General features: G+C 35.2%; 3 protein-coding genes across 3 annotated transcripts; all 3 read right to left on the reverse strand.

The window, feature by feature from the left end:
• Nucleotides 1–6,029: 6,029 nt before the first annotated feature.
• Nucleotides 6,030–7,238, reverse strand: GCK72_000300 (uncharacterized protein; the record flags this gene model as incomplete). Its single annotated transcript, XM_003099189.2, has 3 exons — nucleotides 6,030–6,296; nucleotides 6,829–6,944; nucleotides 7,166–7,238. The coding sequence occupies 3 exons, from the start codon at nucleotides 7,236–7,238 to the stop codon at nucleotides 6,030–6,032; spliced, it is 456 nt and encodes a 151-aa protein (XP_003099237.2).
• Nucleotides 7,239–9,570: 2,332 nt separating this feature from the next.
• Nucleotides 9,571–14,279, reverse strand: GCK72_000301 (uncharacterized protein; the record flags this gene model as incomplete). The annotated part of the gene is made up of 6 exons (XM_053722399.1): nucleotides 9,571–9,663; nucleotides 9,713–10,063; nucleotides 10,898–11,172; nucleotides 11,928–12,077; nucleotides 12,126–12,219; nucleotides 13,965–14,279. 6 exons carry the CDS (start codon nucleotides 14,277–14,279, stop codon nucleotides 9,571–9,573), a joined length of 1,278 nt encoding a protein of 425 aa, XP_053591044.1.
• A 639-nt stretch (nucleotides 14,280–14,918) lies between these two features.
• On the reverse strand, nucleotides 14,919–16,619 carry GCK72_000302 (uncharacterized protein; the record flags this gene model as incomplete). Its single annotated transcript, XM_053722400.1, has 3 exons — nucleotides 14,919–14,930; nucleotides 15,582–15,707; nucleotides 16,521–16,619. 3 exons carry the CDS (start codon nucleotides 16,617–16,619, stop codon nucleotides 14,919–14,921), a joined length of 237 nt encoding a protein of 78 aa, XP_053591045.1.
• Nucleotides 16,620–21,709: the final 5,090 nt, after the last annotated feature.

Here is a 21,709-nt window from a genome sequence, read left to right on the forward strand (position 1 = left end):
ATTTCTAGGTTTAAAAAGTCCTGTTTTTAGAAATTTCAATCATAATTTTAATGATTTCTAGGTTTAAAAAAGTCCTGTTTTTAAATTTCAGTCATAATTTAATGATTTCTAGGTTTAAAAAGTCCTGTTTTTAGAAATTTCAGTCATAATTTTAATGATTTCTAGGTTTAAAAAAGTCCTGTTTTAGAAATTCAATCATAATTTTAATGATTTCTAGGTTTAAAAAGTCCTTTTTAGAAATTTCAGTCATAATTTTAATGATTTCTAGGTTTTAAAAAAGTCCTGTTTTTAGAAATTTCAGTCATAATTTTAATGATTTCTAGGTTTAAAAAGTCCTGTTTTTAGAAATTTCAATCATAATTTTAATGATTTCTAGGTTTAAAAAGTCCTGTTTTTAGAATTTCAGTCATAATTTTAATGATTTCTAGGTTTAAAAAAGTCCTGTTTTTAGAAAATTCAATCATAATTTAATGATTTCTAGGTTTAAAAAGTCCTGTTTTTAGAAATTTCAATCATAATTTTAATGATTTCTAGGTTTAAAAAAGTCCTGTTTTTAGAAATTTCAGTCATAATTTAATGATTTCTAGGTTTAAAAAGTCCTTGTTAGAAATTTCAGTCATAATTTTAATGATTTCTAGGTTTAAAAAAGTCCTTTTTTAGAAATTTCAATCATAATTTTAATGATTTCTAGGTTTAAAAAAGTCCTGTTTTTAGAAATTTCAGTCATAATTTTAATGATTTCTAGGTTTAAAAAAGCCTGTTTTTAGAAATTTCAGTCAGTATAATTTAATGATTTAGGTTTAAAAAAGTCCTGTTTTTAGAAATTTCAATCATAATTTAATGATTTCTAGGTTTAAAAAGTCCTGTTTTTAGAAATTTCAGTCATAATTTTAATGATTTCTAGGTTTAAAAAAGTCCTGTTTTTAGAAATTTCAGTCATAATTTTAATGATTTCTAGGTTTAAAAAAGTCCTGTTTTTAGAAATTTCAATCATAATTTTAATGATTTCTAGGTTTAAAAAAGTCCTGTTTTTAGAAATTTCAGTCATAATTTTAATGATTTCTAGGTTTAAAAAGTCCTGTTTTTAGAAATTTCAGTCTAATTTAATGATTTCTAGTTTAAAAAAAGTCCTGTTTTTAGAAATTTCAATCATAATTTTAATGATTTCTAGGTTTAAAAAAGTCCTGTTTTTAGAAATTTCAATCATAATTTTAATGATTTCTAGGTTTAAAAAAGTCCTGTTTTTAGAAATTCAGTCATAATTTTAATGATTTCTAGGTTTAAAAAAGTCCTGTTTTTAGAAATTTCAATCATAATTTTAATGATTCTAGGTTTAAAAAAGTCCTGTTTTAGAAATTTCAGTCATAATTTTATGATTTCTAGGTTTAAAAAGTCCTGTTTTTAAGAATTTCAGTCATAATTTTAATGATTTCTAGGTTAAAAAAGTCCTGTTTTTAGAAATTTCAATCATAATTTAATGATTTCTAGGTTTAAAAAGTCCTGTTTTTAGAAATTTCAGTCATAATTTTAATGATTTCTAGGTTTAAAAAAGTCCTGTTTTTAGAAATTTCAATCATAATTTTAATGATCTAGGTTTAAAAAAGTCCTGTGTTTTAGAAATTTCAATCATAATTTTAATGATTTCTAGGTTTAAAAAAGTCCTGTTTTTAGAAATTTCAGTCATAATTTAATGATTTCTAGGTTTAAAAAAGTCCTGTTTTTAGAAATTTCAGTCATAATTTTAATGATTTCTAGGTTTAAAAAAAGTCCTGTTTTTTAGAAATTTCAATCATAATTTTAATGATTTCTAGGTTTAAAAAAGTCCTGTTTTTAGAAATTTCAGTCTAATTTTAATGATTCTAGGTTTAAAAAAGTCCTGTTTTTAGAAATTTCAATCATAATTTTAATGATTTCTAGGTTTAAAAAAGTCCTGTTTTAGAAATTTCAGTCATAATTTTAATGATTTCTAGGTTTAAAAAAGTCCTGTTTTTAGAAATTTCAGTCATACTTTTAATGATTTCTAGGTTTTAAAAAAGTCCTGTTTTTAGAAATTTCAATCATAATTTTAATGATTTCTAGGTTTAAAAAAGTCCGTTTTTTAGAAATTTCAATCATAATTTAATGATTTCTAGGTTTAAAAAGTCCTGTTTTTAGAAATTTCAGTCATAATTTTAATGATTTCTAGGTTTAAAAAAGTCCTGTTTTTAGAAATTTCAATCATAATTTTAATGATTTCTAGGTTTAAAAAAGTCCTGTTTTTAGAAATTTCAGTCATAATTTTAATGATTTCTAGGTTTAAAAAGTCCTGTTTTTAGAAATTTCAGTCATAATTTTAATGATTTCTAGGTTTAAAAAGTCCTGTTTTTAGAAATTTCAGTCATAATTTTAATGATTTCTAGGTTTAAAAAGTCCTGTTTTTAGAAATTCAGTCATAATTTTAATGATTTCTAGGTTTAAAAAGTCCTGTTTTAGAAATTTCAGTCATAATTTTAATGATTTCTAGGTTAAAAAGTCCTGTTTTAGAAATTTCAGTCATAATTTTAATGATCTAGGTTTAAAAGTCCTGTTTTTAGAAATTTCAGTCATAATTTTAATGATTTCTAGGTTTAAAAAGTCCTGTTTTTAGAAATTTCAGTCATATTTTAATGATTTCTAGGTTAAAAAAGTCCTGTTTTAGAAAATTTCAGTCATAATTTTAATGATTTCTAGGTTTAAAAAAGTCCTGTTTTTAGAAATTCAGTCATAATTTTAATGATTTCTAGGTTTAAAAAAGTCCTGTTTTTTAGAAATTTCAGTCATAATTTTAATGATTTCTAGGTTTAAAAAAGTCCTGTTTTTAGAAATTTTTCAATCATAATTTTTAATGATTTCTAGGTTTAAAAAGTCCTGTTTTTAGAAATTTCAGTCATAATTTTAATGATTTCTAGGTTAAAAAGTTCCTGTTTTTAGAAATTTCAGTCATAATTTTAATGATTTCTAGGTTTAAAAAAGTCCTGTTTTTAGAAATTTCAATCATAATTTTATTGATTTCTAGGTTTAAAAAAGTCCTGTTTTTAGAAATTTCGGTCATAATTTTATTGATTTCTAACCCGGGAGGATTCAAACCCGCGTCTACTGAAGTAAACCTCAGCCCGTTTATTATAGACTCCTTCACCCTCTGGTCGAAGTGTGTCTAACCGGTTCCGACACAGATAAGAATGGTGGGGGAAGTTAATTTCATAAAAAGTACCCTGTTTTTAATAATTTCACTCATAATTTTAATGATTTCTAGGTTTAAAAAAGTCCTGTTTTTAGGAATTTCAGACATAATTTTATTGATTTCTAGGTTTAAAAAAGTCCTGTTTTTAGAAATTTCAGACATAATTTTATTGATTTCTAACCCGGGAGGATTCAAACCCGCGTCTACTGAAGTAAACCTCAGCCCGTTTATTGTAGACTCCTTCACCCTCTGGTCGAAGTGTGTCTAACCGGTTCCGACACAGATAAGAATGGTGGGGGAAGTTAATTTCATAAAAAGTACCCTGTTTTTAATAATTTCACTCATAATTTTAATGATTTCTAGGTTTAAAAAAGTCCTGTTTTTAGGAATTTCAATCATAATTTTATTGATTTCTAGGTTTAAAAAAGTCCTGTTTTTAGAAATTTCAGTCATAATTTTAATGATTTCTAGGTTTAAAAAAGTCCTGTTTTTAGAAATTTCAATCATAATTTTATTGATTTCTAGGTTTAAAAAAGTCCTGTTTTTAGAAATTTCGGTCATAATTTTATTGATTCTAACCCGGGAGGATTCAACCCGCGTCTACTGAAGTAAACCTCAGCCCGTTTATTATAGACTCCTTCACCCTCTGGTCGAAGTGTGTCTAACCGGTTCCGACACAGATAAGAATGGTGGGGGAAGTTAATTTCATAAAAAGTACCCTGTTTTTAATAATTTCACTCATAATTTTAATGATTTCTAGGTTTAAAAAAGTCCTGTTTTTAGAAATTTCAGACATAATTTTATTGATTTCTAGGTTTAAAAAAGTCCTGTTTTTAGAAATTTCAGACATAATTTTATTGATTTCTAACCCGGGAGGATTCAAACCCGCGTCTACTGAAGTAACCTCAGCCCGTTTATTATAGACTCCTTCACCCTCTGGTCGAAGTGTGTCTAACCGGTTCCGACACAGATAAGAATGGTGGGGGAAGTTAATTTCATAAAAAGTACCCTGTTTTAGAAATTTCAATCATAATTTTATTGATTTCTAGGTTTAAAAAAGTCCTGTTTTTAGAAATTTCAATCATAATTTTATTGTTTTCTAGGTTTAAAAAAGTCCTGTTTTTAGGAATTTCAGTCATAATTTTATTGATTTCTAGATTTAAAAAAGTCCTGTTTTTAGGAATTCCAGTCATAATTTTATTGATTTCTAGATTTAAAAAAGTCCTGTTTTTAGGAATTTCGGTCATAATTTTATTGATTTCTAACCCGGGAGGATTCAAACCCGCGTCTACTGAAGTAAACCTCAGCCCGTTTATTGTAGACTCCTTCACCCTCTGGTCGAAGTGTGTCTAACCGGTTCCGACACAGATAAGAATGGTGGGGGAAGTCAAAGTTAAGAGCGATTAAGTATCTCGATTCTAGGGTTTTTAACTTACGTCTATCAAGTTGATCGTCATTCGATTCGTCTTGATCCATTAATTTCTCGTCCACCGTTTCTTGCACTCGACCGTTTCCTATGTATCAAGCCGGTCGGTTTGCTCTTCATGCACTGTGCTTTAGCACTGAAAAAGAAAACATTAGATCATAAACGAACTGAGAGAATAGGGAATATATGTACAAGATAAATCATGGTTATGTGGATATCTCAAAGATGGCCAAAAAAGAGAAGATAGAAGAGTCACCATCCAGTACGGAAAGATGGTGGACGACTGAGCCAAGAAGATGATGATGAGGAGACTGTGGGCCAGTGGGCGGAGTCCAGCAGCCATCTGGTGGTCTAAGTGATTTCTCATGGAGATAAGTGAGCAGGTGGTTTGTGTTAACAGTAATAAGACAATAGGAAAATTCAAATGAGTGACAGCCATCTGGCAAAGGACAGGTGGGTCCCCCTCTTATCCTACCGTTCAAGGTTCCAAGTTTCCCCCAAAGTCATCCGTTTGGACCGATTTCCCAAAGAGATAAGGAGGCAGATGGTAAGACGTGAAAAAAAGCCTCTGACAATATACCGGGAGAGACAATGTGTAAATTAGTTGACATGTCTAGTAGAGTTGCGCGGAAGTGATTTTTTCAAAAACGGAAGTCGAAAGTCGGAAGTAAACTTTTTGAAAACGGAAGTCGGAAGTCGGAAGTCAGAAGTGAAAAAATGCCCGGAAGTCGGATGTCGGAAGTCGGAAGTCGGAAGTAGATTTCTTCGCAAAGATTTGAAAACTCCAAAAGAAAATATCATGAAATTCACAAAAATCAGTGAGAAACTAGTTTTTGGCTGAAGAAAAGCTTATTTTTTGTCCTTTTAGACCATTTTTCCTTGTATTTCTGAGAAATTTACTTTTCCTAATCTCCACTCTTATGAAATGACGGAAGTCGGAAGTGAAACTCCAAATCCGAAAGTCGGAAGTCGGAAGTAACATTTTGAAAACGGAAGTCGGAAGTCGGAAGTCAAAAAATGCCCGGAAGTCGGAAGTCGGAAGTCGGAATTCCGCGCAACTCTGATGTCTACGTTGAAAAATGGATATTTCTATGTTGAAAAATGGATATTTTTCGGTTTTCTAAAAGAATTTTTTGAATATTTAAGGGAAAATACTTTCATTTATTCGATGCAACTATCACTGGCGATATACAGTGTACTGTGCTCGCATTTTTTTCTCCCGACTTATTATTACATGTTGCTGAAAATTGCCGATTTTTGAAATCGACAATTGCCGGATTGCGAAATTTTCTGTAAATTTTCCAAAAAAAAAGTTTCAAAAAAAAGGTAAAATTTATTTTATCATTTCACCATGAGTAATCTCCCTATTATACAAAAAAACCATTCAATTTCAAAATGAAAAATTCAAAGACGCTGTCTTCCAGCCAAAACTCTAACAATTGCTCCGTGTCCAAACTTTGCCACCAATATAGAATGCCACGTCAGCAAAGATTGACATGTGGATGATTCAGAAGACAGTTGCATCGCCTTGTAGATATATTTCATGAGGATGTCCACTTCATCAATCGATAGTTGATTATCGATTATTTCTTGGATTGAAACAAGATCCGAGGATTTGAAGGAGTAGTGGAGGACATGGGCGACAAGAAGAGTCGAGTTGTCTTTGAGGTTCTGGAAGAACATTGGTCGCAATTTGTGCGGTGGAGCGCGTTTGAAAATTTTTCGAAAAAAAAAATTGTTCAATAATCGTTCTCCTGACTCAAAATGAGCTTTGGTGGAAGAGCTTTTCTGCGCCGGCCGTGTAGTCCCCTCGGACAAGATTTTTTTTTCATTTTCTTGTTTTTTCTACCTTCTAGCGATTTAAATTAAAAACCACAAAAATGTGAAAAAAATCTTTTCCGAGAGGACTACACTATCGCGGGGAAAAACTCTTCCACCAAAGCTCCTTTAGAGTCAGGAGAACGATAATATCGAAATCTGAAAAAAGTGACATCGGTTCTCCTTCAAGTCGCTACGAAGTTAATTTGTAACGTTGGTGATCGATGCGGAGTCAAATTTATCGTCTCTACTCGGTGTTGGCGGACTTAAAACTTTTGCCGTGATGCCGATTTTGAGGGCGGCGCCTAAAAATCATATGAGAACTAGAATGAAGTCCGCAAACACCGAGTATCCGCGCAGTTGTTGCAATTCGCTGAGTAGCAACCTGTTCCTGATGTCCTAATGGAGGGGATAGTAGGGATGCTTTAAGGGCGTCTTGGAGTTGATTCGCTTCTAGAAGTTGACGAACTTTTTCTTCGTCTGGACCGCAGCCGTCGACATCTGAAAAACACTGATTGTCCCATCAAGTAGATTTTAAATGAATTATACATATTAATAATATAGCTTCATTTTTTCAGTTGACCACTTTTTTGTACAACCTTTTCCTAGAGAGTTATGCAACCTTCTGACCGATACTGTAGTTTTGAAAAAGAGATTTTTCGAAAAAATATTTCTTCAGTTTTATTTATTATTTTGACGGTCTGCTCAGTTTCCAAACTTACTGTCATGATGATCATAAAATTGAGCAGGGTCAAAGTCATCCACATTGTACTTTCGGTATTCGGTGTTGTGCATTTCTACTGAAAACCAAATGGGCTTATAATCGACCATTTAAGCAAAAAGTTACAAAAAATCAAGTTTTGGTGTAACTGCGCTCTGTTGTAAATTCCCTACGCTATTTCGATTTCTAATCTTGAGCCATATTGAAAAAAAACTTTGAAAACAGTTTAAAATAGCGTGACTTTGACATCCCGTTCTAACGTCCTTTTTGACTCAAATTTGCAATTTTTTTAGTTTTTTGTATAGATCAAACCTAGCTCTCAATTTTTGTAGTTGACAACTTTTAATAGCTATTCACACTTTTGAGATATGCGCCATTAAACTTAGGCCGGTGGGGGGAGAGATGGAGGGAGGCGCAGAGAAGCGAGACGCACTTCTTTTTGCATGCTCTCTCGCAGCCTATCTTTAAAGGCGCATATCTCAAAAGCGTGAAAAGCTATCAAAAACTTGTCAATTACAAAAATATGGCTCTAGATTTGATCTACAAGAATAATGTAAATTCAAATTAAGGAAACTAAAGAAAAAAATGTGACATAGCTCTAAAAGTCGTTTAGTTTAAATAGATACTCGGAATTTCAAAGGCGCATATCTCGAAAACGCGAATAGCTATCAAAAAGTTGTCAACTACAAAAATGTAGAACTAGATTTGATCTACAAGAACCAAAATAGTCCCTGACACGGTTCCCAAACTTTTTCATATTTTCACTGATCATCATAACCCTATGACTAATGCCTATACAAAGTTAGCTCAATTAATGACGAAACAATATATTTCATAACCTAACGTCTTCTTTTTGACAAAACAAGAAAAATAAAGAAAAACTGTTGAAATAGTTGGCCGAATCGAAAATTTCCACGTTCTGAGAAAATTATTGTTCGTCGAAATGGAGGGAGAAGGTAGGATTATCCCAAAATTGGTGCGCAAAGAAGGAATTTAGGAAAAACTAGAATTTTCGAATACTTTGGTGTTTCTTACTGTTTTAACATACTAAAAAAACACAGAATTAGAAAAAAAATTCATAAAAATTTTTTTACTTATCATTAAAAAAAACAAGTAAAAAATACATTTTTTATGATTTTAGTGTAAAAATACGGATTCTACATGAAAAAATTTGAAAACCTCAAGATTTTAAGCTATAACATCGACAGAATCTGGAAATCTTCTTTTCGTGTACTGCTCGTGGACAAGTCAATTTTTTTTTCTAACCTATTTTTCATCGTTTTTTTGTCGTTTTTTTTTGCACGTTTCAGGCTTTAAATGCTTATATGCTGCTATTTTCATATCAAAAATACTTTTCAAACCGAAAATTCGCAAAAATCGGTGAAAAACCGCATAACTCGAAAAACGCGCCTCGTCCACGTGGAGTACACGGCCAAAAAACCAAAAATGTTATATTTTATTGGTAAAAATACAACTTTCAACGTTTTTAGGTTTTAAAAACGTAAAAATCGAATTAAAATTGACAAAACCCCCGTTAAAACAGGTAGACCTCAAAAAATTCCACTTGTCCGCGTGGAGTACACGACCAAAAAACCAAAAAATTTAATTTTTGTATTTTTCATTAAAAATACACATATTTGAATGTTTTTTTTTCATGTTAAGTCACAATAAAATGTTCAAAATTCTAAAAATTCAAAAAAATTGGTCAAAACTATAATAAGTGAAAATTTTAACTTGTCCACGTGGAGTACACGGCCAAAAACCAAAAATGTTATATTTTGGATTTTATCGAAAAAAAAAACATTTAAAACTGTATTTTTTCATACTGAGACACAATTAAATGTTCAAAATTCGAAAAATTCCAAAAATTTTAACTTGTCCACGTGGAGTACACGGCCGAAAAACCAAAAAAAAATTTTGTTTTATTTTTCACTAAAAATACATATTTAAATGTTTTTTTCATGTTAAGTCTCAAAAAAACTCAAAAAATCGGTTAAAACTGTAAAATGTGAAAGTTTTAACTTGTTCACGTGGAGTCCACCTCGGTTTTTCCCCGTTTTTGCCCAAAATACCTTCAAAAAATCAATAATCATTCATTATTCATCAAAGAAACGTATAAAATCTTGTAAAAATATACAAATTGTACCCAATTATCGATTTTTTTGTCCAAATCGAAAAAAAAAATTTTCAAAAAAAAAACTAGCTTAATGATTATGCCATGGTGAAGAGGTGGGGGATAGAAGCAACTTTTAAAAAACTGGCTGAAAAATTTCAAATTTTCGGAAAAAAAAATTGGAAAAAAAACTTGTACACGGTGAGGTTTGAGGGGGGCGGGGGCGCTAAAAATCAATATTATGGCGAATCGAGATTTGCACGGAAAAAAAAAATCGATAAATCAATCGATAATTACTTGGAATTTTTCATTCTAGCTATCACTTCCTCGGTAACCATCAGCTGGTCGTCAGGGTGTTCCCCGTATTCTGGCAGGTCTTCGAGGATCTGAAAAAATTGATAATTAGGGATTGTGATTCAATTAACCGTTAATTACCTTCACCAAATTATCAATTCCTATCAGGTAGCCATCCTCATTATTCCCCGGCACCCAATTTGTGCGGTGATTTAGGCTCCGCCCATTTGGTACCGGCGAGCTCTTCGCGAAATCGATCATCCAGCAGCCGACTTTCTCCGTATCGAAAACTATCAAAATACTGCTACCGACGACTTCATGAGAATTGAAAAATGTCGAGTTTTCAATGGCTTTCCTCATTGATTTGAGTCGTTCGATGAGTTGTGCTCGGACACGGCTTCTTTGAATTCCAAAGAAGTCCATGAAGGTGGTTGTCACGTCCTCGACGGTACGCACTTTTTTGAAATTCTTCTCAAGGGCACCTTCAAGTCTCTGAAAACGCAAAAATTTGTTAAAAATTTGATGGAAAACACATTTTTATGTCTTAAAACAGCTGAAAATAGCATAAAACGGTAGAAAAAACCCTAAAAATACTTTGGTGACCTAGAAAACCAAATAAAGTGAAAACTAGTCCCCGGTGTCCTAAGACACCTCCTTAAAGCTTAAAACCTTCAAAAATGCAAAATTCCGAAAACAAATGTTCGGTGGCCTAGGATCCCAAATTTTGGAGAAAACTAGTCCCCAGTGTCAAAAAGTGTTAAAAAGCAGCTTCTTACAGCTCAAAACCTTCATAAATAGAAAATTTGGAATCCTAGGTCACCAACTTTTCTTTTCTCGAAATTTTACATTTTTGAAGGTTTTGAGCTCAGAGAAGCAGTTTTTTGACACCGGGGACTAGGTTTCTCTTTATTTGGTTTTCTAGACCACAACCTGGAAACCTAGTCCCTCTACCGAAAAAACGAGTGGCTAAAACTTCAAAAATGCAAAATTTCGAAGAAAAAAAAAGTTGGTGGCCTAGGATCCTAAATTTTTTGTTTTTGAGTGTTTTTTTGCGTAAAAACTCAAAAAATAATGTAAGGACGCTAGGTTACCACCCGATGGCCTAGAAACTAAAAGTTATGGAAAACTAGTACCCCACGGATTTCAAACTCAAAACCCCCAAAGTTTGGCCGTTTTAGCCATTTTTTTGTTAGGGGACTAGGTTTTCAGGCGGTGGCCTAGAACCCCAAATTTTTGAGAAAACTAGTCCCCTCAAAGTTTTTTAAAAGCTTAAAACCCTTCAAAAAAGCGGGATTTTCAAAATCCTTTTTGGAAAAATCTGCTCACCTTGGCGGCCTCAATTCTGAATCCCAACTGGGCGGTGCTGCTCTCTCGTTCCCGGAACTGCATATATCTCAACTTGGTGATTGCTCCGGCCTTCCGCTCCTCCTCCGTCGGCTCGTCATTATCGATTGCCACCATTTTCTCGTACAAGTCGGCGCGTTTTTTCGTGTTCGACACTTCGGACTCCAGGAATGTACGGGTCCCGATTTTGATGTCCATGATGGCGGTTTTCGTGGGGTCGGCGAATTGTTGAAGGAGATCTTCGATTTCGATGAAATCTGGAATTTTTAAAGTTATTATTAATATCTCAAAAGTTTTTTAGGCTTCCGCCATTTTAAAAATGTCAAATAAGCCAAAATTATAGAAAAATTGCGCCTTAACAGCTTTGGAAGTCTAAAAACAAGAATTTTTGGAAAGTCTTGAGTGCGATGCGGTCGCGGCGCGGTTCTATGGATTTTGACAAGTTTTAGGGGAAGATAGTCCAAAAAGCAGCTTTTTAGAGCTCAAAACCTTGTTAGAATACAATTTTGACCTTATTTTGTTGCAAAAAGCCCTTAAAAATGGTTAAATTTTCTTAAATTGCGTTTTTTTTTGTCACTGTAATTTTAGAAAAAGTCACTGTAAAAATTGTCAGTGTAAGCTGTGTGTTGGCCACTGTAACTATAAAAATGGGCACTGTAAAAAGTGTCAGTGTAACTAGTAAAATGAAGTAAAAAGTCAATCCTTTTTTATAGGGCGGAAAAGAAAGCGGAATAAAATTTTTTAATTAGCGAGAAATTCAAAAAAAGTTATCCAAATTTTTTGCTGTTGATGAATTCGATATTTTTCGTGCGCCTAAAAGCTTTATTCGAAAAAAAGGTTGAAAAATTGAATTGGCTGAGCGGCGACTCATTCTGCCAAGTCGTGTGCAAACGCGCTTCACTAGACTTCGACCCTGTGCAACATTTAACGTTTTTTGTTAAGCTTTGCAAAATTGGTCAGTGTAACTTCAGAAATGTCAGTGTAAAAGGGAAAAATTGTCAGTGTAACTTACGTTCTTCATTTTTCTCCAACTCATTATAATATTTGGGCGTGAACCCATTTAGTGCGGCGTCCTTTGAAATATTCTTATAAGCTCTACCCTCTCCACAATTCGCACACTGCTTCTTGTATAACGTGTGAGGTGTGGCAGGTACAATGCTACCTGGAAAAGAAATGACGTTTTTCATGTTCCGGTGTTGCTACAGTATACCTTCGTGGCCTGATAACTGCACCCATTTCTTTAAACGCTCTTTAAGCCAAACATCCATCGGAAGTGCTGTGATAGCCATTGTTTCCACGGATACCTGCAAGAAATATATGCGTCATATTCATTTATTCCTTTAAGCCGTTTAGATTCTCACATTTTCTTTCTTTCTCTCATTGATCAATTTCGCGTCAGACCATAAACTATTTTGTAATAAGCATATAAGCGACCGACAGGAAATCAATCCGATTAATTATTGAGGAGAAAGACAAAAATACCAAAAAAGGCACGAGGGGAGACAAATGACAGGTACGTACGTCATTAGGAGGAGACAAATGGACAAAAAGATGGAAAAATTGTATAGTTTTTACCTTAGGAAAGGCTTTTTTTCGGTCGAGGAGACTACGGTAGCTCGGATGGGTATAAGGTACCATATTGAACATTTGCCGGTGCCTGACCGCTCGTTTAAAGATAGGCGGCTCTCTACCGTACTTTACCTTTAAAAAGTTTTAAAAGTACGGTAGTCGCAACGAGACCGAACTTTGAGCTAGTGGTCAGCCACCGGCGAATGGGTACTAGCATAACCTGATAGCCTTATATACAGTACAACATTTTGGGCACAGAGCCAAGATGACGATCCGATAGTATTTAACAACGTAAGGAGCTGAAAGGACTACGGTAGCTTGGCGGCTGTTCAGAGTTTTTTATACTCATGCGTCACGGTTTGCGACGCGTGTGTTCCATTTTTTTTAACACAGTAAGGGTCCGAAGGCTTTAGGCCAGGACATATTGTAATGGTATAGGTATAATGTCACTGGTGTATACTAAAGTGCCAAAAAAAACGAAAATCTTGAAAAATGACAGTTTTGCTCGGGCCGTGGTACAATAAAGAATCCCAAGCCGGTCCGTATTATATCAGAGACTTAGAACTCGCCAAGATCTAAATTTTGGTATATTTTTGAATTCATAATATTCATTGACAAGTATGAAGAACCTAATATTCAAAACTTTGAGCAGTTCGTGGAGCGTATTTTTACTACACCAAACATTTTTTGGCCAAGGTGATGGGGTCCGGAGAATGATAGCATATAACAAGGAAAGAACTTTTTCAAACGACTCGAGAATTTGGCGCCTGATACGTTTGAGTCCGTAGATTTCGAATATAAAATAACAGTTTGCTAAATCCTTCTGTAAGCCGAGTTATGACCCATCAAACGTTTCCTTTCCGGTAACACAAAAAATTGAACCATAGGAAAAGTTTGACGACTCATAACTCGGCTCCCAGAAGGATTTAACAAAATTTTATTTCAGATTCGGAATCTACGGAATTGAAAGTATCAGGGGCCCCAAATTTTTGAGTCGGACACTTTGACGATTTTCCTTGTAAGACCTTAAAAGCGTGCGTCGCGATTTGTGCCCTTTGAAAACGTTTTGGCACACCAAGCCATGTTAGATCCGAAAAAACCTAAAGGCGGCTAATAAACGGTTAATTACTGTAAACTTATCAAAAATTTGAAAAATTGGTTTTCTCGGCGTTTAGTGGAAATACAGTACGAACCGACACGGGCCAGTCGCTTAAAACGCAAAATTATGGGCTGAAAAATATACCAAACTGTAGATCTCAACGAGTTCTATAATTTGGTATATTTTTCAGACGCCTTCAACATTCTTACAGTGACAAAAAGTTACAGTGACCAACTACACTGACAAAATACACTGACCAAGTTTCCTATGAAAAAGTTGGCGTTTTCTTTGGGATATCCCTAGTCAAACTGTCTTTAATGGTTCCCAGGATTAAAATCGCAAAATTCAAGAAAACCGTACGGATTGGGGACAAAGATTCACCTGATCATCACAAACATCTTCACAACACGACTGAGTCCGTCGCCCAATGCCAAGACGTCGTCCCAAATCAAAACTAGCCTCATGATACCGGCTATGCCAGATATCTGCAAGCTTCGGACGAACGAATCGAAGCGCTTTTCCACTTCTCTTACGTATGAGGGTAGAGTAGGGCGGACGGTTCGTCGGCTTTTCATTTTGCACGTCTTCTAGCACAAGGTCTTCAGAATCCTCTTCTTCTAGACTACACAGGTCGATGGAGGCGATTTTCGAAATATGCGCGGCGCGGCGGAGTTGACGGTGCTGCGGGGCACTCATCGTGTCTTCGTTAGAGGGGAAATATGATTGATTGAGTAAACGCTAGGGTACTGATAAGAAAAAAGAGTCAAAAATAGGCTCCGCCCACTTTCTTCTATTTTCGCATGCGCTCGTGAGACGCAATGAGACGTAAGAGAATTGATAAGATGGAATGTTTGAGCTACGTACGACAGGTGACTGACTTACAAATCGTAAAAACTTTTTAATTTTGGATTTTATCGATTTTTATGGAACAAAACAAAAATTTATAGAGTATAGAGACGCAGAGAGATGACCTTAGGTCGAAAAGTGTTGAGTTTCGAGTTTAACTATTTACACGAAGGGGGGTTAACGGGAGACAACAAATATGACGCCCGCACAGTTTTGTTTGGTTAAAAGTTGGATGGAAGGAGGAATGATAGAAGAAATGCATTAGAACGATGAGAAATGGATTTGGAGCAAAACGCCTCATAAAAATGTTTCAAGGAAAAAACTTTAAGGAAGGTTTTTTGTTTTTGTTGTTTTTGATTAGCTTTGGTATTTTTTGGCAACTTTTTAACGAAAACTATATACATATAATGAAAATTAACAAAAACGGTGATTTTGTAGTCTAGAACTAGTTTTCTAAAAACACTACATGGTTCGACTAAAACGGTTCGACTAAAACCAAGTCTGGAATTTTTTTAACGGTGTTTATCAGGAAAATCTCTATTTTTCAAGTTTGACGCTATTTTAAGCGGTCTTTTGACGATTTCCGTTTTTCAAATAGACGTCCTACACAAAATTTCGATATTTCCAACAAAAAACAATATTCAACATTTTTTTCAAAAATTCCGTTTTTTTTAAATTTTAGTCATGGTGACCTATTTCGAGCAATTTTTAAAAATTTTGTCATTATACAAGCGAATTCTCAAAAAACCGGCTCAAAACACATCTTTTAAAGTTTTCCTACGGTACCACCTGCTTAAAATGGTACAGTAGCAAAAATCGCCAATGTTTTCAAAATTCAAAAAATTTTTTGAGTTTTCAGCACGGTTTAATCAAAATTTTGAAATTTACAAAAAAAAGTGTGTTGGAAAATTTTTGCGCGGTGTAGTACGGTACCGGTGAAGCCTTCGAACGTCAGAATGGAAAATCTCAAGTTTTTCGGTTTTTCTCATTTTTCAGCTATTTCGATTCAATTGTTGGTATAAATCATAGTAATTTGTTAACAGTGAACAATGTTCCAAAATTTTGAAAAAAAAAACTTTTTTTTGAAATTTTCAAATATAATTTTCCGATTTTTTCCCCATTGTTCTTCCTATTTCATAATAAACCACTAACCTGCACAAGTTTGCCGAACGCATCACAAAACGCACGGTGTTCGCAGGACTCGGGCAGTTGCGGTTTCGGCGGCGGGCACTGCGGGCTGGCCGGTCGTGTCGTCGGGTACGGGAAGCAGCTGATGATCTGAAAATGACAACAAATTTTTTGTTTAAGTCGAAACGTGTTAGGGGGGACGAAGTCCTACACCCTAAGCACCTTATCTAAGGTGTTACCCTACGTGCATGTGTGTGCACGCGATGATTTCGAACAATTTTATGACTTTTTTAAGGAAAAAAACTTAGAGGGAGGGGTGAGTCAGGGGAGCGGTAAGAACAGGTTTTTTGTATAGTTTGGTATAGAGATTGGGGCGCGGTGGGCGCGTCTTGTGTCTTTTGGAACAGGGAAAATATAAGATTTTCAAGTTTTTGAAAAAATTAAGTGACCAATATTTTTAGGCCTAACTTTTTGTAAATTTTTGTAAATTTTTGTGGCTGATGATTTTTACGGTCATCACGTTAGCTAATGGTGTACAAATAGAACAATTCTTTAAAGTGGTTTTTTTCAGAAAATTTTTAGTTTTAGCCAAAAAAAAGAAAAAACAGTTTTTGAGGCATTAGATCGTATTCAAATCCGTAAATTTTGACAAAATTGAGAGAAAATACCGTAAACTATGCCAAAAACCACAAAAATGCTTGAGGCAAGACACATAAGAATTTTTCGAAATTTCCGGTAAAAAAGCGGAAAATTTATTTTGATCAAATTTTTTTTTCAATATGACCTAGGTTTTACAGGGTCACCGTAAAACCTAAGTACCTAGAACTTTAAAGTGCATAAGTACAGTACGAGTGCAAATGCGCTCTACTGAACAAAAGTTTTAATGAGGCTTTACCCCCGGACCTCCACAGTATTTTTTTCAAAAAAAAAATTTTTCAGAACATTTTTTTTTTCAAAACGCACATTAGCAGCCATTCGCTTCAGCAGAACATTCTTTTGCGGTGAATATCGCTCGGTATCCAGCAACATGAGTTCCGTCAATTTTTCGAATAACGTTGTCATTTAGGTACAACTCTTATAATAAAATAAAATAGAAGTAGAAACAGAAGTTCTTCAAGAATTTCAGCACTATAAGTAAGGTGTAAAAAGCTGTGGCTGCTGATAATAGCGTGCGTCGCGTCCATGTGTCGTCGACACAACCCGTCGAAAAGTGGGCGGAGCCTTGGCGGCGACTGTCTGCGTCTCGGTAGTTAATGTAAACTCTTGTGCCGTGAGAGAAGTGACGAGATGGTGGGGGGAAAACAGGAACGGGTAGTGAAATCAAATTTACGGAAGTTATGTACTTGACAACAATTTAAGACCTAAATTTTTGATCTTAGAATTGAAAAAAATTCCAAACCTACATACGTCACCTAGTATCAAAATTTGAAAACTAAAAAATTTCAGCAAAACAAAAAAAAACTTAAAATACGTCATACGTCTCCTCAAAATCTCGTGGACAGACTGTTTATGTAAATTATGATGAAACCCGTGGCGGTGAAAAATACAACAAAAAATTTGACCTACTTTAGACAAAATACGTCAAAAAATGGAAATTTCGAATTTGAATGACATGTCATGGGTCATGCCGTCACTTTTTTCTAGTTTGATGAATAATTTTTTGGTTTTTCTGGTTTTGAAAACATTTACGGGAGTTCAAGCGCGCTCTGTTGAACTTATGGGACTCAGTGCGGAAAATGCGCTCTGAAATGTTTGGTATAGTCTTAAAAAATGTGTTTTTGAGTCAAGGAGCTCAAAATTTACAATTTTTGAAAAAAAAACAGTTGACCGTACTTTTATCATGTTATTTTCTTTAAACATTTCAACGTAACGTTCTACAGTACCTCAAACTACTTTCTTCGTGTCGAGACCCAAATTTTCTGGTGAATTTCTTTCAGTTTGCAGTAGCGCGCACTTTGAACGTTCATTTTTTTTTCAATGCTGGCTTTTTACACTCCTACAGTGTCCTCAGAATCCCGTTTTTGTGACGAGACCCAAACTTTTTTCAAATTTTTATTTTGAGGTCACCGAAGCTCAAATTGTGAGTAGAGCGCTTTTTTATCATGTTTTTCTCAAAATTGTTACTACCTATTGTACCCCAGAATCGTTTTTTTTGTGTCAAAGCCAAAACATTTCACATCATTTTCAATTTGAGCAAAAAAAAAGGAGCACCCTTGCTACCGTATGACAATACATCGTCAGTGTATATTGTCCACGTGGAGCCCTACAGTACCCCTGATTAAATTTTTCCGTATCAAGACCCAAGGTCATAAGAACACGACTCTATTTGACGAATTTTGAGTCTTACAGAGGTTAGGGTTACTGTAATCATCGTGGTAAGACCTTAGGGCCTAAGTCAAAAGGTGCAGGTTACGGTATCGTTGAACCTGTACGCCATCCAACTACGTTATCACCTCGAGGACTGTTTCTGACTACAAACTACAAAAATTGTTGCGTATCGTAGCCTCCGGAAGGCTCCTGACCTCTCTTGCCGCGTGTAGTCAAGTCACTCTTCTAGTCTCTCACCAGAAATTTCTAAAAATTATTGTCCTTCTCCTTCTCATTATCAACAAATAATGATAACAATCATTATGATGGGTGCACGTCACTCGATTGGGCTTCCGTGAGTTCTCCCCCGCAATAATTCTAATTCCATTCCGTATTTTGGGGAATTCCCCCTTAGGGTGTCACATGGTTGGCGTCTTAAGGAAATAACAGGTATTTTGAAATTGAGTTTTTGAGCGAACTGTGATTTCATCGAGCACCTAATTACTTAATTACCAATTAACGAACGCAAAACAGGTTTTCACAATAGAATGAGGAACAAAAACTTTCTCTCCCACACATGTTTTTGTCTTGAGACACACCGTAAGATGACTAATCAGAAGACAAGTTGCCAAGAAAATAGAGAACTAGTGAATCACGGGCGGTATATACCGGTAAATTGTTGATATTATGATAATAGATAATTCAGGCTGATACTGTGTCAATAGAGCGCGTTTGCATTAGGCTTACTCATGCTTAGCATTGCTCATAGGCAGACAGAGGGTCTGAGCCAGAGATGTTGGGAAGTGAAAATTTTCTTATCCGGAAGTCGGAAGTCGGAAGTTGAAAGTAAAATTTCTTATCCGGAAGTCGGAAGTCGGAAGTCGGAAGTGAAAAAAAACACGGAAGTCGGAAGTCGGAAGTCGGAAGTAGGAAGTCGGTATTAGATTTTTTTGCAAATATTCAAAAACTCCTAGAAAAAGTTCATAAAATTCGCAAAAATCAGTGGAAAAATTAGTTTTTGGCTGAAGAAAAGCCAATTTTCTGTCCTTTTAAACCATTTTTTCATGTATTTCTGCAAAATTTACTTTTCCGAAATTTCACCGTTATGTAATGACAGAAGTCGGAAGTAAAATTCCTTATCCGGAAGTCGGAAGTCGGAAGTTGGAAGTGAAACTTCTTATCCGGAAGTCGGAAGTCGGAAGTTGGAAGTGAAAAAAACCCGGAAGTCGGAAGTCGGAAGTCGGAAGTCGGAATTCCCAACAACACTGGTCTGAGCCAGCCGTTCGTGTCGAGACCCAAATTTTTTGGCACTGTTCAAAATGTTTACTTTTGGAGTGTCCGAAGCTCAAAATTTTGAGACGGGGTGCAAGTACGCTCTGTGGGACTTTTGGAACTTTTGGAAAGTTTATAGGATAAATGCGCTATAACGCAATTTTTTGGTTATGTCTAAAAAAGGTGTTTTTGAGGTAAGGAACTCAACATTTGCAATCTTTATGAAAAAATCCTTAATTTGTTTTAAACTGCAGTAGAGCGTATTTTTATCATGTTTTTTTTTGCAAAAATATTTTGACGTAAGGTTATGCAGTGCCTCAAACTACTTTGTTCGTATCGAGACCCAAATTTTTCAACATAATGCAAAATTCTGAGTTTTTTTAATCATTCTGAGTTTTTTTAATCATTCTGAGTTTTTTTAATCAAAACTGAAGTAGAGCGCACTTTCAACGTTTCTTTTCTTTTAATTTGATTTTTACGCTCCTACAGTATCCTCACAGTCCAATTTTCGAGCCTAGACACAAATTTTTATGGCAAAATCTCAATTTTTTTGATTTTGAGATGTCCTAAGGTCTTATTTTGAGTTTTAAGAACGTAAACTGCCTAAAATTTCACACATGTACAGTACCCTAGACGTTTTTTGTGTCAAGACCCAAAACTTTACCACCAGCACTCGAAATTGTCATTTTGAGCAAAAAATAGGTATAAACTTCCGGTTTTTTCGAAGTTTGCTACCAGAGTTGTACGGAATGCCATTTTCCAGTTTCCGGAATCCGGAACCCGGAACCGGAATGCCGAAAAAACCCGGAATTCCGAAATTTCGGAATCCGTAATCCGGATTCCGGACAACTCTGTTTGCTACAGTATTGTCCCCACGTGGAAAACTACAGTACCACAGAGTAAATTTTTTCGTATCAAGACCCAAGGCCATAAGCTAACGACTCTATTTGAGTAATTTTCACTTATTTAGACAATGGAGGCTGGGATTACTGTAGTCATTCAAAATTTGTGAAAATTTTTGGATCCTATGAGCTAAGCCGACGGTGGTTTCACCAATGTTTGCTGTCCAGCTTCTGTGTCTTACTGTATTTTTACTAAACAAAAATGTTAAAGACAGATTCAAGATTCCCCATTGTCACCAGCTTCCCCACCACTTCCGTTGCACTACTGCAAATTCGCTCTAACGCTAATCTTGTCAGTTTTCGCTATAGAGCGTACCTTTGTACCCTTAACACCTCCCTATTCCATACATCACTTCGAGTACATATGTTTTTTTTTTTGCCTTATTTTCTGTATATACATAAAACAGTCATGTGCTTGTTCTCCGTTAAGCATTTTCCCTCATCTTATCATCACATGTACACCCATATACACTCTACATATTAAATTATCAGCTCAGGAAACGAATTGATTCGTTTCCTCAAAAAACTTGTCAAGAGTTTTTGCCTTGAAGGAGGGATCGGGCTGCTTTGCGCCTCCGACACGCCAGCTTAGCAAAACATTTTTATATTTACGTTGGAGCTTAGACCTTCATGGTGTCATGCATCACGCCCTGCGCTTATTTTTTCTCCGAATTTCGCAAAAAAAGAAAAAATTGTTGGATGACTCGCAGAAAACACAAAACGGGTCACAATGACATTTATGAAAACTGACATCAAAAAAATTTCGTCTTTTTCATAAACAATTCGTGTATGGTGCGGTGTGTCATCGTTTTTCTAGGTATGACCTGAAAATTTTTCGGGAGAACAAAAATTATCAGGAAAATTGTGTGTACAGGAGCACGGCGCCGGGTAGGTCAAAAAATTTTCGCGGGAAGAAGCGGACACGATCACGGAAACGGTGGCCTAGAATTTTCTAGGCCGGGTGATCTTTGACCCTCAGGGAGGTTGGTAGATCGAATTGTGAGTGCGGTGCGGTCGCGACGCGAGATTCTCAAGGGAAGGTAGATCAAATCTCAAATACGGGCGGTTTTTAAAGTTTGCAAAAGGAAAAAACGCCCAGCTTGACTCAAGGAATGTGTAGATCAAACTTCGAATTCAGGTTTTGATCTACCTTAGTCAGTGCGGTGGAGCGGTTGCGACACGTGTTTTGAGGTGTGTAGATCAAACTTTTAATTCAGAAGCGGTGCGGCCGCGACGCGTTTGTGTTCAAGTTTACACATTTTGATCTACCATAGTCAAAATTTGAGTGCGGTGCGGTTGCGTCGCGTGTTCCTCTTGACGTGAAGAACGTAGATCAAATTTCGAAATCAAACACTTTGAAAACTCACAGGCGCAGAAAAGTTGCGTCGCGTGTATTTTGATCTACCACTGTAATTTGAGCACCTTTGCACTACCAACAACCTATTTTTAGCCCAAAAACATATTACATACATTTAATAGCATTAACAGAGCTTTACGATCACCGGAAATTCATAATTTCTTTATTTTCTCATTTTTGAGTTTCTAGACTTTTGGCAGTTCTATTTTTGATCTACACGAGGGGTGTCCCATGTCTATGTATAGGTTTCGTGCGATTCTTCGACGCCTTGTTATCAAAAAAAAATTTCGTGCAAAACGAATCACGTCTTGAGC

The sequence above is a fragment of the Caenorhabditis remanei genome, chromosome I (genome assembly GCF_010183535.1).
Source record: "Caenorhabditis remanei strain PX506 chromosome I, whole genome shotgun sequence".
NCBI lineage: Eukaryota > Metazoa > Nematoda > Chromadorea > Rhabditida > Rhabditidae > Caenorhabditis > Caenorhabditis remanei.